Below are 14,833 nucleotides of genomic sequence, written 5' to 3' on the forward strand. Positions count from 1 at the left end.
CATCGTGCCTTTGAGCGATGAGAAAAACGTTCTCGATCTGGCGCTGCGCGTTCACGAGTGCTCTGCTAGCGGAGTTTATGATGTGACACCGATCACCGCGGAACGTTCCCCAAACGTTCCCGGGGGAACCTTCGCGGAACGTTTCCGGGGGAATGTTACCGGGTGGGAACCTTCAGAGTATCCCAACCATGGATGTATCCATGATCCCAACCACAGACTGTATATAAAAATCCCAACAAGTATTATCAGTTGCAATTTGTGGATTTCACTCAGTGCTCTCCATCAAGTTATGTTCACTTCTCCTGTCAGTTTCAACCAGCGCTTCAAACGCTTTAGATGCCACAGAAAAAAAACCTCATGACTATAAATTGTGAACCATTCTGATTTATCTCAGGGCACAGTTACAAATTTGGTCACATTTGACTTTGCCTTTTATTTCTAAAAGTAAAAGTATATTATTGGGCTTCTCCAACAGGGGATAAAATGTACAATATGACCAAATCAACATGGATAAATTAAAAACTCATGATTGAAAACATGCTTTGTCAGCGGAGGCCTCACTCAAGATCAAATTGATATTTTCCCTCCCTGCCCAGCAGAGGGTAGTGTGCCTGTAGCTACAATAATCCCAGTGGAGACGTGCACTGTCACTTTGAATCTTTGTACTTTTCTGGGTTAACACAAATTAAATATATTTATTATTAGTTCAAAATGCAATGTTCCAACCATAGCATGATGCAAACTTATATTACTTTTATGTTTTACACTCTGTCATGACACCAAAATTGTAAAAAGTAAGACACTTGCTTTTGCCTTTTATTTCTAAAAGTAAAAGTCTATTATTGGGCTTCTCCAACAGGGGATAAAATGTACAATATGACCAAATCAACATGGATCATTTAAAAACTCATGAATGAAAACATGCTTTGTCAGCTGAGGCCTCACTCAAGATCAAATTTATATTTTTCCCTACAGGATTGTCCCGGGGCTTTAAACCATGGATTTAAAACGGCAACCGCATTGGAGTCACATTTTGTCACATTGGAATCAACATTTTTAAAAAATCATCAAATTTAGGCATTTTTAAGATATGGATGCTGCGTGTGACAGATAACTACAACTCATCAGATGAAGTTATTACGTTTACTTTCTGTCATTGAGAAGCATATTTATACGGCAAAAAACAACCAAAACTGTGCAGGGCTGTAGTTAAGCTTTATGTCCCGTCTTTCTATTTCTCACTGTTCTGTTTCACAGATATTTGATTTGAAAATGAAAAATATATCAAAATTATTTTTTATAAAGATTTAATTTAAATGATGAATGCCACTGGACATTTAGCAAACTGTACACTGAGCACACACTGAGGACGTGGGGAGTCAGAGAGACGGTGATGAGGACGGTTCTTCCCCTCAGGGACAGAGAGGGGCAGCGGGCTGCAGCGGCTCAGGCCCCCGCTGCTGACCCGGAGGACGCTGCATCCAGGCCGGACTCAGTTATCAGTTTAACCCGCTGACACAGTGAAGGCCATTAATCTATAAAATAATGAGGCTGGTGACCTGCAGTCAGGATGAGACACTGCTGCACACACATCACAGAAACTATCACAAAGAAGCTCAATGACTTAAATTAAAATACCTGAAGAAAACGGTTACGGAGGAAGTTGTGAAAAATCATGGCGGCGTCTCAGTGAATCCGGTTACGCGGCGAATATATCGATTAAAAACAGTTACGTTCCTGAACAAAAGTGTAAGAAGTGACGAATAAACAAAAACGACAAAAAAAAATCACAAAATCAATGAATCTTGGTGTGTGTAGAAGAAAACTCTCCTTTATGTTGTTTATTCACTTTTCACACCAACTTGTTCTCGTCCTGACGACGCTGCAGTAACCTAGCAACCACGCTCGTTCCCGAGACACAGTGGTGACGTCACTCGGAAAAAAAAAAAGTTTTCTGAGCTTTGAAAAACTTTTACAAAGATTAAAACCCACATGGCTTAAAAATATACATGAGAAAGATTGATATTTGTCTGTGCGCACAGCTGGAGGTGTCCTGTTAAAGGTTTTACAGGCCTCTCTTTTACTATTGCGCTCTATGGGGAAAATGCTTTTTGGGCCGCAGGGGGGGGGGGGGTTTCGCTGCAACACCACGAGTGGCCACTGGAGGAAATTGTCTGCAGGGCTGAGCGGCTCCAGGTCTTATAATACATCCATCCGACGGCAGGAATCACATGATCTGTCCGAGATCCTGTTTGCGCCGAGCAAGGACTGTATATGAAAAAGGTTTGGAGTAAGAGCTACAGATGGTCCAAGGTGCAGCTGGATGCAACAACTCTCTTCTTTGTGTTTTATGAGGACAATAACGCTGCAGTTAAAGTTTCCGGTCATATACTGCGCGGCTGCGTCAGCTTGTTTGGCAACCCTGATCTCACTTTAGTGTAGCCGGATGATATAGTTTCCTTGGTGAGTCTAAAGTCTGTTTTAGGTGTGTTTTTTTTTTTTTTTTTTTTATCGTGAATTACTTCAAGGCTGAGCTCTTTCAGATAAGCAAACCGTTTATTTCTTGCTCTTTCTCCAGGACGATGAAGCTGATCATACTCAATGACTACGACCAGGCGAGCGAGTGGGCTGCAAAGTACATCAGAAACAAGATTTTACTATTCAAACCTGACCCGGATAGATATTTCACCCTGGGGCTCCCCACAGGTAAGCAGAAGCTGGCGGGTTACACTTTAGCACCGTATAGATGAGGTTTTTTTTGTTTTTGTTTTTGTTTTTTCTTTTTAGAATTTAGTGCTGGAGATACTGTGAACTTGTGTGTAAAACAAGTAATAAAGTATTCTCCCCCACATCTGCTGATTCAGTGTCACTGCCGGAAATGTCTTACCTAACCATGCAGAGTGGGAGTTCAAATCAAACTATGCAGGATGATTTGTGACCCTACATGTTTTTGCATGTAGATGTGTTGTGTGTTCTCTCACGAACCTGTACAGTCATTAAATAACCAAATGGAGCAATGGCATTTTTCTCTGAAACATAGAGGAGGAATTGTATGAAATGTCCCAAAACGGAGAAGTTTGAGTACTATGAATCAGAAAATAAGTGAATGTTCTTTGTTAGTTTTGCTTTCATTCTTTGCATTCGCATCCTCTTGTTGTTGCTCCCTACAGGAAGCACACCCCTGGGCTGTTACAAGAAACTGATTGAGTACTACAAGAATGGAGAAATCTCATTCCAGTATGTGAAGACTTTCAACATGGATGAATATGTAGGTAAGGCTTCACCTTTCGGTCTCCACACAAAAAAATGGTTACACACTGAGAAACACTTGAAAGCTGTGATTTTGCATAAAACACTATCATAAACCCCCTGCAGGACTTCCCAGAGATCACCCTGAGAGCTACCACTCCTTCATGTGGAATAACTTCTTTAAGCACATTGACATAAAAGCAGAGAACACCCACATCCTCGATGGCAATGCCGCTGACCTGCAAGTAGAATGTAACGCCTTTGAGGAAAAGATTACAGCTGCCGGGGGGATCGAGCTCTTTGTTGGAGGTCAGGAGGTCACACTGTTGATTGTGAATGTACTGTAGTCAACCACACAGTTATGGTATCAAGTGGTAGTGCAGTCGTCGTTGAAGCTGCAGTAAAATCAAACTACTCACTGTCTTTTTTTCAGGTATTGGACCCGATGGCCACATTGCCTTTAATGAGCCTGGTTCAAGCTTAGTTTCCAGGACCAGGGTGAAGACTCTGGCAAAGGACACTATCATGGCTAATGCCCGATTCTTTGATGGGGATCTATCAAAGGTGCCCACCATGGCTCTGACTGTGGGAGTGGGCACTGTCATGGATGCAAAAGAGGTTAGAAGCCTATATTTATGTCAACCATGTGTCCCTCTATTTTTTTTTTTATGTTTCTGCAAAATATCAAATTTACTTAATGTGAGGATTGATCATTTCTTAGCAGAACTCTGCTTTAGGTTGCAGAACAGTGCATTGCTTAACACCAAAAAACATTTTAATTTTTTTTTTTTCAGGTCATGATTCTCATCACTGGAGCACACAAGGCATTTGCTCTATACAAAGCTATAGAGGAAGGTGTGAATCACATGTGGACAGTGTCTGCATTCCAGCAGCACCCACAGACTGTTTTTGTATGTGACGAAGACGCCACCTTGGAACTGCGGGTCAAAACTGTAAAGTACTTCAAAGGTGAGGTTAAATGACAATGCCCTAATGCTTAAATTACTGTATTTCAGCTGTAATCAATTTTGTTTAAAAGTTAAATTAATTAAATTGTAAAACATTGGCATGAATCATAGAAAAATGCTGAGTGTTGTTCTTTTTTTAGGGATGATGCATGTGCACAACAAGCTGGTGGAGCCACCTCCCTCAGACCCTAAGAAGAACTGATCTGAGAGGAACTGATCTAAGATGACTGTGGATTCATGAGGCATTTTTCAAAAATTAACACTCCAGTGATTCCTTTATCTTCTGATGGAGATACATCGGTGGACATCAAGCAGTGCTTGAACTGACCACAGCTAATCTTTATAGAGATAATCAGGTGCTCAGTATTCAGGTGATTGTTCATACAGCTGTGCCAGTCATTTGTTCTTTGTAATAAAGTGCGTTTCATTTTTATGTCTTGGGTGTGTTTTGGGATAGTGCTGTGGTGTTCAGTCTTTTCCTCCTGTCACATGACAATACGGAACAACTCATGTTGCCTTTAAGTGCTCCTTGTAATCTTCCATTTCCGCTTTTGAAAGTGACTTCGATGTATGTTGAATAGAAATCGAGGAGCACAGGCCCTATGGAGTTTAACTATACAAATACTTATTTATACTCTTCAGTTTCGAAGATGCAAATATAGTTTTCTGCAAATCTGTACTTCTTCAAGGACACATACTGTGTAACATTTCAGAGGCAAATGTCCTTTTTTTTGCTTCACTACATTTGAAGATTAAGATTTTTATAAGATGCAAATATGACTTTCTGCAAATTTGTACTTCTTCAAGGACACATATTTGTACTGTGCAACATTTCAGAGGCAAATATTCTTTTTTTTTTTTCCTTCACTACATTTGAAGATGAAGATTTTTTACAAACCCTATGATCAGCTCATGAATATAATGCATCGTTCATTAGGAAATTACCCAGTGATTACAAAGGTATAAATGGATTCTCTCAGTGATCATTGTTGATCGCTGTTGGTAATGCAGTAATTTAATATTTACAATAAGAACGTTATTTCGATACTTCAGTTACATTTTGCTAGTTTTATTTAGACATTTTTATACGTTTTGAATACGTGGTGCTTTTCTTTGTAACAGAATATATTTTGCATTGTGGTACTACATCGATGACAGATGTAACTGAATTCATACTCAAATCTACTGAGCTACTTTGTCGACTCGTTGACGGGTGAACGACTGGCTGAGGTTTCCGACAGCCCGTGAAGGCAGCATCAGTCAGCTACAGTCAGGAGGGGAGAAGGAAGGAGATGGCCGACTAGGAGCCAACCTTACCTCGACTAGTTCGTCGGCGATTTTCCTTCAACATAACATCTTCACAGCTGAAGTAGGGGAAGAGGACATTTTAAGTATTTTGCTCCTCTTCCACAATGGCAGAACAAAACAGCAACGTGAGATATCAGGAGGTAGGTAACCGTTTACGGCCACGCTAAAATGTTGCTAGCAGTTAGCTGCTCCCCGGATCAGCTAGCGCTAGTCAACATTAGCCTGTCACTGAGGAAAACAACGAGCTGCACCGACACTTGTTGACGGTCGGGGTTTATTTGGCTTATATCAAACCAAAGTGACTACTCTGAAAGAAAATAGCAATTATATGATCACAAATTCGTCCCGTATAACTTGAAGCCTGTTGTGGCCCATTGCCATTCAGCAGCCAGTTAGTTAACGTTATCTGGTATTGTCAGGCCTGAGCTGTGAGGTGTCACTTTTTCTAGCCTTGATCCCGGACTGTGGTAAGACTCCCTGAAAGGTCCTGGATCAGTCACCAGTCCGCCTTTCCAGCAACTCAAACTCTACAGACAGAACAGGATCAGAATACTAATACAGAGCTGCAGCCCGACTATATATTGACATGCATTAATTAATATGCAGATGCTGTGTGTGTTAGTGCCCGGTTTATGGTTCATTTGGGGCTATGTAGTGTTAATGATGTATAAGAGGTCATCACTTAAAGAACCAGGGCAACTGATCTCTACTTCTCTGAAAAGAAATGATTGCAGACATGACTGACACTTGTTGCATAGTAATTACACAAATGTGACATTCGTGCTGTTGTTTAACCTTGTTTCTCTTTGAAGAGTCAGCACAATCCGTCTGCACTCTGCTTGTTCAATACCTGTTCAAAGTAGACTTGGTGTGTGAAAACCAAGAGGTACTGTGAGGTTGAGGTGGGCGGCATGGACACAGTCTTCTTGCAGCTTTTTATTGCACTGTCTATAACTGGGAAGTCAAATTAAAAAGTGTTTACAGGTTAAACAACAGATGAGCTTGTCTTTTTTGGCAGAATAAAACGTCTGATAAATCAAGGAACTTCCTCGCACACAAAATGTCAATAAATCAGATGCCACCATGTTGTTTTCTTTCCTGAATTTCATCTGCTTATTTTTCATCTTGTGCAGCCAACAAGTAGTTTTCCTAAAGGCTGTAATTTAAGTATGATCCATGTGTGTTGTCACTTATTAACATGTCTTAGCTGGTGAATGAGGAGGACCCAGCCCAACCATCCCAGGAGGGGCCTGCCCCGGATGCACCACCACCGTACAGCAGCATTGCTGCAGCAAATGCAGGTTAGGAAGCTTCACAGCTCCATCGCATACTGTCATGTGCTAGGTTGCTCTGTATCAGAGGTGAGAGAAGTGTTCACACCCTGCAACTATGTAAAAGTATAGGTACCAACTTAATAATTGTTCTCCAGTAAAAGTGAAGGCAGTAATAGTGTAATGAAATGTTTGAAATGTTTTGTTGTTGTAGCTGGCCTAATACTATTTTAATGTTATGTATGCTCTATGTGCACTATTTTAATCTCTTATATATTTAATAGCTTTATGAACTCATGGTGTGTTTTATATCCAAACCCTTATTCTGCAAAATAAAAAAATAACTACAGCTATAAGATAAGTACAGCTGCAGAGTAGAGGGGAGTAGCTTTTGTCCAAGGCCTTTTAGACATTTCTAATCTCATCTCTTAAGAGGGCAAAGATCAACATGTTGCATAAGTGCGTTGCAGCCTTGAGCTGTTCCTGGGCGAATCCAGTGATCAGGTTCAGTGCTGTTTATGTTTGAACAACACAAATGAGGATTCTGGATAGATGCCAGATGACCCAGATAAGAGTCTTGGCTTGTATGGGACAAAGCATACACTAATGGACACACATACAGCTAATGTGTTTCTTCCTGCTGTAACTCATCCCTCCCTGGTCTGGTTTTATGATTCTCTGCCGCTTCTTTGCTCTCTGAAGGAAGTGAAAGTGGATTTTTGTCTGTCAGCAGTCAAACCTCAATTCCAGCTGGTGAACCAGTTACCATTATATAACACTGGGTTTGCCACTGGCATTTTAGATGGAGATCTAAGTCAATATTAGAATCAAAATGATACTTTTTTGGACTTTCTAGAGAATTACAGAATTATCTGCAGCCCTGTCTAGTTTTCTCTGAAGGTCTGTTATTGGAGGAACCAAACAAAGAATGTTTTTTCTCCCTATAGATATGTGACCAAATCACAGATGACAGGAGGAATTAAATTTTGTCCAGTTCATGTTTTATAATTTGCCATTCCTGTGCAATAAGCTCAAATCTGCAGTGTTTTTAAAATTTAGTATATTGCTACTAAATCCAGCTTTATTGAGAAGGTAATAAAATACTAATAAAAAACTATCTCAACCTATCTTTATGATAAATCAACACAAGACCTCTGTTCATTAATAGTCATTTGCTTGCTATCTCCACAGCTTTCTTTGAATACAAGGAAGATGGAGGAAGATTTCCCAACCCTCCATCTTACAGTGTTGCCACCACTCTGCCCTCCTATGACGAAGCTGAGAGAAGCAAAGCAGAGGCCGCCATCCCTCTGGTCACCGGACGCGTCACGGTACATCCGTCTCATTTTCAGACATCATCTAGAAATACTCCTGATCACTAAGCTTATTGTCTCATACTAATACGTCACCAAAAACATCAAATTTAGAGGTGAAAACAAGTTGATGTAATGTGTATACATACGTCTTGCTGTCGGTGCAGGAGGAGGACTTTGTGACCAGAGATGACTTTGAAGATGCTGATCAGCTGCGAATAGGAAATGACGGCATCTTCATGCTCACTTTCTTCAGTAAGAAACCCTTTTGCATTTCAGCAGTTGACCTGTGCACAGTGTTGTTGTCTTTCAAAAAGGGTAAACTGACTTTCACTTTCACTTGCATAGAGCTGTCTCGTAACCAGTGTAACCAGGGGTTAATAGTTATTTATATATATATATGAATTCATCTGCTCACTGAACATGTGAAAAGATGCACTCTCCCCTCTTTTAACATTTGCGGTGTAACATTTGAATAAGCACTCTTATAAACAGTTTCTTAAACTGAATTTGACATTTTCTCAAAGGCTGTCAAATTCTCTCCAAATGTTGTTCTTCTCATTAATTATTGTCTTTCTGTCACCAGTGGCATTCCTCTTCAACTGGATCGGCTTCTTCTTGTCGTTCTGCTTGACCACATCAGCCGCTGGTCGATACGGGGCCATCTCTGGCTTCGGCCTGTCCCTCATCAAATGGGTTCTTATTGTCAGGGTAAGAACTGTTTTCCAAATATGCCTCACAACCAGTTCAGCTACTAAATGGCTGTTTGGTGGTGTGAATGTTACCAATTCTTACCTGTATAAGTTTAGAAGAAGACTGAAACTTTGAAAATGGTCTCTAGGATCATGCACCCAGCAGACATTATCTTGTTTTTACAGTTTTCGACCTACTTCCCTGGTTACTTCGATGGGCAGTACTGGTTGTGGTGGGTGTTCCTGGCCCTGGGTAAGTGAGAGGTGCTATTTTATAAACAAAAAGCATTTCCCATTGTGTCCCACAATTACATTTTGGTAAGCGTCTTATGATGTATGAGCTGAACTTCTTGCATTATATATCTTTTCTTTGGCCTTTAGGCTTCATGCTGTTCATCAGAGGCTTTGTTAACTACTCCAGAGTGCGGAAACTGGCCGATCCCACCTATGCCACTCTTCCTCGAACAAGGGTACTCTTCATCTATTAGAGGTAAGGCATCTGGTTACACTCATCATGTAAGCCAGGTGTCTCATGGGAGACATTTACATGCACGCAATAATGCAGCTGCAGTCAGCGACGACAAATAGACTGACCTGTTTACTTGGTTAAAAAGAGAAATAAAACAATACAGACTATAAAACACATATTTCACATGGCTCGTAGCGGCTTAATCCAAATGAGAAAGATATTGCAGAGTCTCGGAGGACTGTGAAAAGATGTAATTACAGCTGCTGTGTGAAAAATGGAGCCCAGCCTCTGTGCGCCTGTCTGGTTAAACAGCTTAACATTAACAATATGACCCATTGTGAAGATGAGGGAGCAAACTGATTGTTGGTCAGTTAAGGATCTTATAAAAAAAAAGAAAAGGTCTCATTTAAAATGTGTATTTTAGCTCGTGGAAATATTTTTTGACTTTAAGATTACTCATGCATCAAGCAGACTCCCATGGTATCTCGGTCTACACACAACATCCTCGTGTTGAAAAGTTCAGTAAATACAAAGAGATCATTATCAATGAAGTTAAGAGTGTTGCATTAATTATGTTGGAGTTTGAGTTATTAACGTACATGTAAATCTAACTATTATAAACCCCATAAATCCCACCACATGTCTTCAATATGGAAGTGACTTTGCTGAAGAAAGTGCATTTTCAAATCTGATTCTAACATCTCCCCATGATATAAATCCAGGATGGTGGATGTGGAAGAACTGGACCTGACAAACACAAACAGCGACTCTGTCACGTTTCAAATTAAACTGAAGACACTTAACCAGAAATCAGCCAGACGAGTTACAGATGAAGAAAACTCTCAATAAAATATTCAGGAATTATATCACTTGTTTTATTTTCGCTTTGAAACTTTATTAATGGAAAAAGGTTAACAGTAATAGTCCCTCAGTGTACTCATTAATGGCGAATGTTAAGTGCTATTTACATTTCAGTCTGTAATGTATAAGTAATGCCTTATATCATTTGATGGTAGCATACGAGCATGCATCTGCCCTTAGGGTCAATAAATAGGGAAAGTCTCGTGTTGGTGACACTTGAAGCCAACAGGTATTAGTTAATACAGCACTCTTTAGACCTGCCATAGCATGTAACACACTTTGTAATCTGCACTAATCTCACTTGGTTTTATTGTGACTATTTGGGGCTCTTTTTAGATACCACATACACTTAAAAAGCAATCTTTCATTAGGCTGTAAATGCTTATATGCATATTACCACACATTTCACTCACCTGTTGGCTTTAAGTAGTGTTGCCCTTTTTTTTTTTTTTAGCCAGAAGGGGGCAGTGTTGTTTTCTGCTTGTAAGATGTTGGAAACTGTTCATCAAGGGCATTGTCATAATAAAACATACATGCTTGTGATTCTAATGCGGTGTACGTGCAGCACACCGTAATGACATCCATGTGTCAGAAGTTATGATTTTGCCCATAAATGTTTTGCTGTACATTAAATCAGGTAAAACTATCCACCTTTAGAAAAAAGAGTTAAGGTTACAGATATGGTCTTAGACGATGCTGCATTTTTCAACAAAGACAAGCTGCAACTAAAAACCAGATGGCCACAAATGTCAAGCGACAAGACCCCCGCGGCAGCTCGGCTGACAGTGAGGGGACGTCTCATTTTTGGACAACGACAGAAACTGAGATGATTTTTCTGGGCGTATGAGCACATTTTCTGGTTCATGGCCTTAAAGAAGCTCATTTAGATGTAACAGCGTGACCTTTGCATTACTCCTCAGTGAGTCAGTGGAGTCTGCATCACATTCACTGTCAGTGGAAAAGCTGTGTGATTATAGAAAAGAGTCTTTGGCTGTCTGGATTTCAGCTGTTAATGATCTCGCTGAAGCATGTGGATCCCATTATCTAAGAGCATAAAAATAACTCAAATTCCTTTTCCAAGTGGGTTTTTGCCTTAAGATTTAATTGGCAGATGGGGAAGGGAAATAAGTTTTTTTTTTTTTTTTTTTTTTTTTTTTCCCCCTTTTGGGGGTGGGGGAGGGGTTCATACTTTTTTTTTTTTTTTTTTTTTTCTCGAGGTGTAAAATGTTAGCTATCTTGTGGGTATTGAAACTATGTTAAAGAATGTTGTATGCAGGTGCACTTTTAGAAACAACTGACAAAACCCAGAGGACGGTACCATTGAGTCTCAGACATGTAGAATAAAGAATGAATGATGCAGCAGTTCAGGATTTTTCTTTTGTTTTATAACCCGGAGGAGTTGCCAGGATAATACGGTTTCTCATGATTTAATCATTGTCATCAGTAGAAGGAGTTAATGTCCAGCAAACTGAACTGTTTGTCTTAAACACTTAACTTCATATGTCTGCCATAGCTTTGATACAGACCCATTATGCTTATTTCTTTGTGATGTTAGAGCTGCAATTTTGGGGTTTTGTTGTTATGAAACTGTACATAAAACATTTAGTGTTAAATAAATGTCACTTTTAACGCGTCATCTCTGAGTCATCTGGATCAATTATTATTGTGTTTCTGAGTCGTGGGGGTCCAACAGACAATGGGACAGACATTTACAGTTGTTATATAATCTTAACCCGCAGAGAAGGATGAACAACAGGTATCATTTACAGGTCAGTATTTATGACACTATAGCACTGTGGGGGGTGGGGGGTGGGGCATTAAAAATCAAAATGTGTTGCTCAACTTTGCAAGAGACCTACAGAAAATGTAACGTGTGTTACAATGATTCACTGGGACATTTTACACATTGGTGGCTCTAAATTGCAACAACATGTAACTGCTGTGACTATGAAACATCCACAAGTCTGGGAAAGCTGTAATTCAGCTCGACACCCTGGTGTGGGCTGGAGCCAGCAGCCTTTTCAAGCTGTTAATTTTTTTCTTCTCAAAAGCAGATAGATTACAGAAAAGTTAAACTAGAGAGGACTTGGAGCAGATGAACTCCACCAAGCAAGCCAACCCCACAGTCAGTGGGCGACATGTGTCATCCATTAAGTGCAGTGGTTTATGAGAAAACCGCAGCAAATCCTGCGATCATACCAGATCCTCACGAGTTACTCGTTCTCACCTTTGACCAAACTCTCCACTGAGATCTGGAAACATTTTTTCAGACAATAAAAAAAATAATTTATACAACTAAAAGCACTACACAGGAGTTTTTTATTTATAATTATAGAATCTATATCATAGGATATTACTGTATAGTGTATTTTTTTTTTTTTCTCATCTCACAAAATCATCTAAAATGCCCTTCAGTTTGAGTACCACTAATATAAATGGCATCAAATTAAACCAGTACAATCACTGCTGATCGAACCTCAACTGGCTCAGTCGCTGTGTCTGTTGATGATGCTGTCTTTTTTGCTATAAGAGGACCTGCTACCAGCAACAGGACCAACACCAGATTTTATGTCAATATAGATGATATGGAAGACAAAAGACATAAACAAGATAAGTGCATTGTTTTAGCTTAGGTGCATCACAGCTAAAAAAAAAAAAAAAAATTCTTTCACTTCTTCAAACATGAATCTGCCCTTGAGCAGCTTCCAGTCCGTTTAGGTTGAGGTATCACTGTACGTTGAGATGAACGTCTTCACTCCCCACAGTCGTCCAGCTGTCTGGGCAGAAAGAAGACGGCCTTCTGTCCGATGTGAGTTCTTGGGCCCAGTTTAGGTTTCCCGTTCTTTTTCAGAGCTACGTACCAGCTCTTCTCCTGATGTTTCCGAGCCCGATATGTGTTGTAGTGATTCTCCTCCAGTGTCTCCAGGAAGTAACATTCATCAGTGACCGTGTGCTGAGAGATAAATACAAGAAAGCACCACCAGCTGACAGCACTTTTGGAGGGACTGTAGTTGTTTGGTTTGAGACTAAAAGCGCTCACCAATGTTTAGATCAAGACTGTATAACGGTGCGTAATTATTGAGAACAGACATGATCGTGGAAGGTTTGTCAACATATGCCTGCATCATTAAGCTTCTGATTTACTAGCACATAGCTCATCTGTTGTGGATACTCACTGAACCGTACAAATGCCCCTCATCACTCATGGCCAAATATCGCGCCGCTTCTGTTCCTTGGATGACCACCACGCCTCTGTCCACAGCTCTGATCTTCAAAACAGCTGAAAGGAGAAAGAGTTTGAAATCAGGTGAAAAGGACTGACGGGTGAAGGTTAGGAACTGAAACATGAAAATACACCTCTACAAACACGAGCCACTTTGATTTTCTGGAAGGACTAAAATGGCAACAGCCAATCTGAGATTTCTGTGTCAATTTCAAACATACTGTGTGTTTCTCTTCAGCTGCAGTTAGCTGGCTGATAAAACATGCAACAGTTAAAGTCATTGAGCTGAATGACTCAATGAAGGAGGCAGCTGTGTGAAGGTAGCCGCAGCATCCTCATTATTCTCCTGACTGAATAAATGTGTGCTCTTGTATTTATTTTATTTCAGTAGTTTATTTGACAATGACAGTGCTCATTGATCAACAGAAAAACAACTGCATATGAGTCAGAGTTGGACTAAAAAGGCTAATTTTCATGTACAATGCTAAAAATTACATATATACAACGCAATACTTTTTTTTTTTACTTTTACTTTTTTATGGGCAGTTTATCACAGGCAGTTTACCAAACAAGAGAAAGTAAACCTGAGAGAAAGGAGGCAGAGGACTGATGGAGGCATACAAGTATCCTCATGTTTCTGGCATGACCTTTCATATTTGACATTAATGAGGAATTCAGTGTTTTTACAATGTCTCACCTTTCCTCTGCTATTTTTCAGGAGCAAGACACTTCGGTGCTTTAGAAAATAAATATTTTTCAAAATAGACCACACCACTTCACCACATAGAGAAATCAGTGTCCTCCTTATGTATCCTAGTTTCCTGTGTGTTATACATCACACCTTTTGTGTATAATTAGTTCAGCTCTCAGTCTCAGTGTATCACACGCCTCTGCTGCTTAGTGTAATTATGCATTTTTCCTCACTGAGATAAGTTCAATAAATAAACTTTTATAAAATGGACCTTAAACAGGGCCAGAAGTGCCGGGATGTCCTGTCTTAAACGAAATGGATATCCACCCCCCCCCACCCCCCTTAAATACATCAGCATTTAGCTCCCACAGGTCTCCACTGTGTCGTGATTTATTTATTGGTGCTTTTCCTGCAGAGAAGGAAGTGATGCTGTGGGCCTGACCTGGATGTAAAATGCGCTGTGTGCTGCAGTCTTACTGTGCGCGTCCCCCTCATCCCTCTGGCCCTGCACCGTCCCATCGGGCAGGACCTGCAGGTGATATCCGCCGTTCATGCAGTACAGCCGAGTCAGCCGCCTGTAGTCCCGCGGCAGCAGGCCGCTGTCCGCGGTCTGATCCTCGGCCGCGGACACCTCTTCATCCGCCATCCTGCTCACAGGAGACAGCGACCGCCCTTGAAGCCAGCAGGAGGTTTCCCGACCGGACGCTCAGCTCCGTCCCCCGCAGCGGTCAGGTGCTCACATGCTCGTGAACGAGCGCAGAGACCGCACAGGCAGCTGGATGCGCGTC

At 40.7% G+C, this 14,833-nt stretch overlaps 3 protein-coding genes across 3 annotated transcripts; 2 read left to right on the plus strand and 1 right to left on the minus strand.

Annotated features, from left to right (window-relative positions):
• Window positions 1–2,162: 2,162 nt before the first annotated feature.
• On the plus strand, window positions 2,163–4,650 carry gnpda1 (glucosamine-6-phosphate deaminase 1). The gene is made up of 7 exons (XM_071458176.1): window positions 2,163–2,463; window positions 2,579–2,706; window positions 3,171–3,272; window positions 3,376–3,558; window positions 3,683–3,867; window positions 4,044–4,218; window positions 4,358–4,650. Exons 2-7 carry the CDS (start codon window positions 2,583–2,585, stop codon window positions 4,417–4,419), a joined length of 831 nt encoding a protein of 276 aa, XP_071314277.1. The 5' UTR covers window positions 2,163–2,463; window positions 2,579–2,582; the 3' UTR covers window positions 4,420–4,650.
• An 827-nt stretch (window positions 4,651–5,477) lies between these two features.
• ndfip1 (Nedd4 family interacting protein 1) lies at window positions 5,478–11,767 on the plus strand. Its single transcript, XM_071458453.1, has 8 exons — window positions 5,478–5,665; window positions 6,733–6,826; window positions 7,988–8,127; window positions 8,277–8,364; window positions 8,696–8,820; window positions 8,988–9,054; window positions 9,183–9,291; window positions 9,993–11,767. Exons 1-7 carry the CDS (start codon window positions 5,630–5,632, stop codon window positions 9,287–9,289), a joined length of 657 nt encoding a protein of 218 aa, XP_071314554.1. The 5' UTR covers window positions 5,478–5,629; the 3' UTR covers window positions 9,290–9,291; window positions 9,993–11,767.
• A 974-nt stretch (window positions 11,768–12,741) lies between these two features.
• On the minus strand, window positions 12,742–14,833 carry fgf1a (fibroblast growth factor 1a). The gene is made up of 3 exons (XM_071458454.1): window positions 14,523–14,833; window positions 13,308–13,411; window positions 12,742–13,084 (listed from the first exon to the last, which is right to left on the minus strand). Exons 1-3 carry the CDS (start codon window positions 14,689–14,691, stop codon window positions 12,884–12,886), a joined length of 474 nt encoding a protein of 157 aa, XP_071314555.1. The 5' UTR covers window positions 14,692–14,833; the 3' UTR covers window positions 12,742–12,883.

Source organism: Trachinotus anak, unplaced genomic scaffold, assembly GCF_046630095.1.
Source record: "Trachinotus anak isolate AG129_WGS33_773 ecotype Australia unplaced genomic scaffold, CSIRO_AGI_Tana_v1 ptg000021l, whole genome shotgun sequence".
Classification (NCBI taxonomy): domain Eukaryota; kingdom Metazoa; phylum Chordata; class Actinopteri; order Carangiformes; family Carangidae; genus Trachinotus; species Trachinotus anak.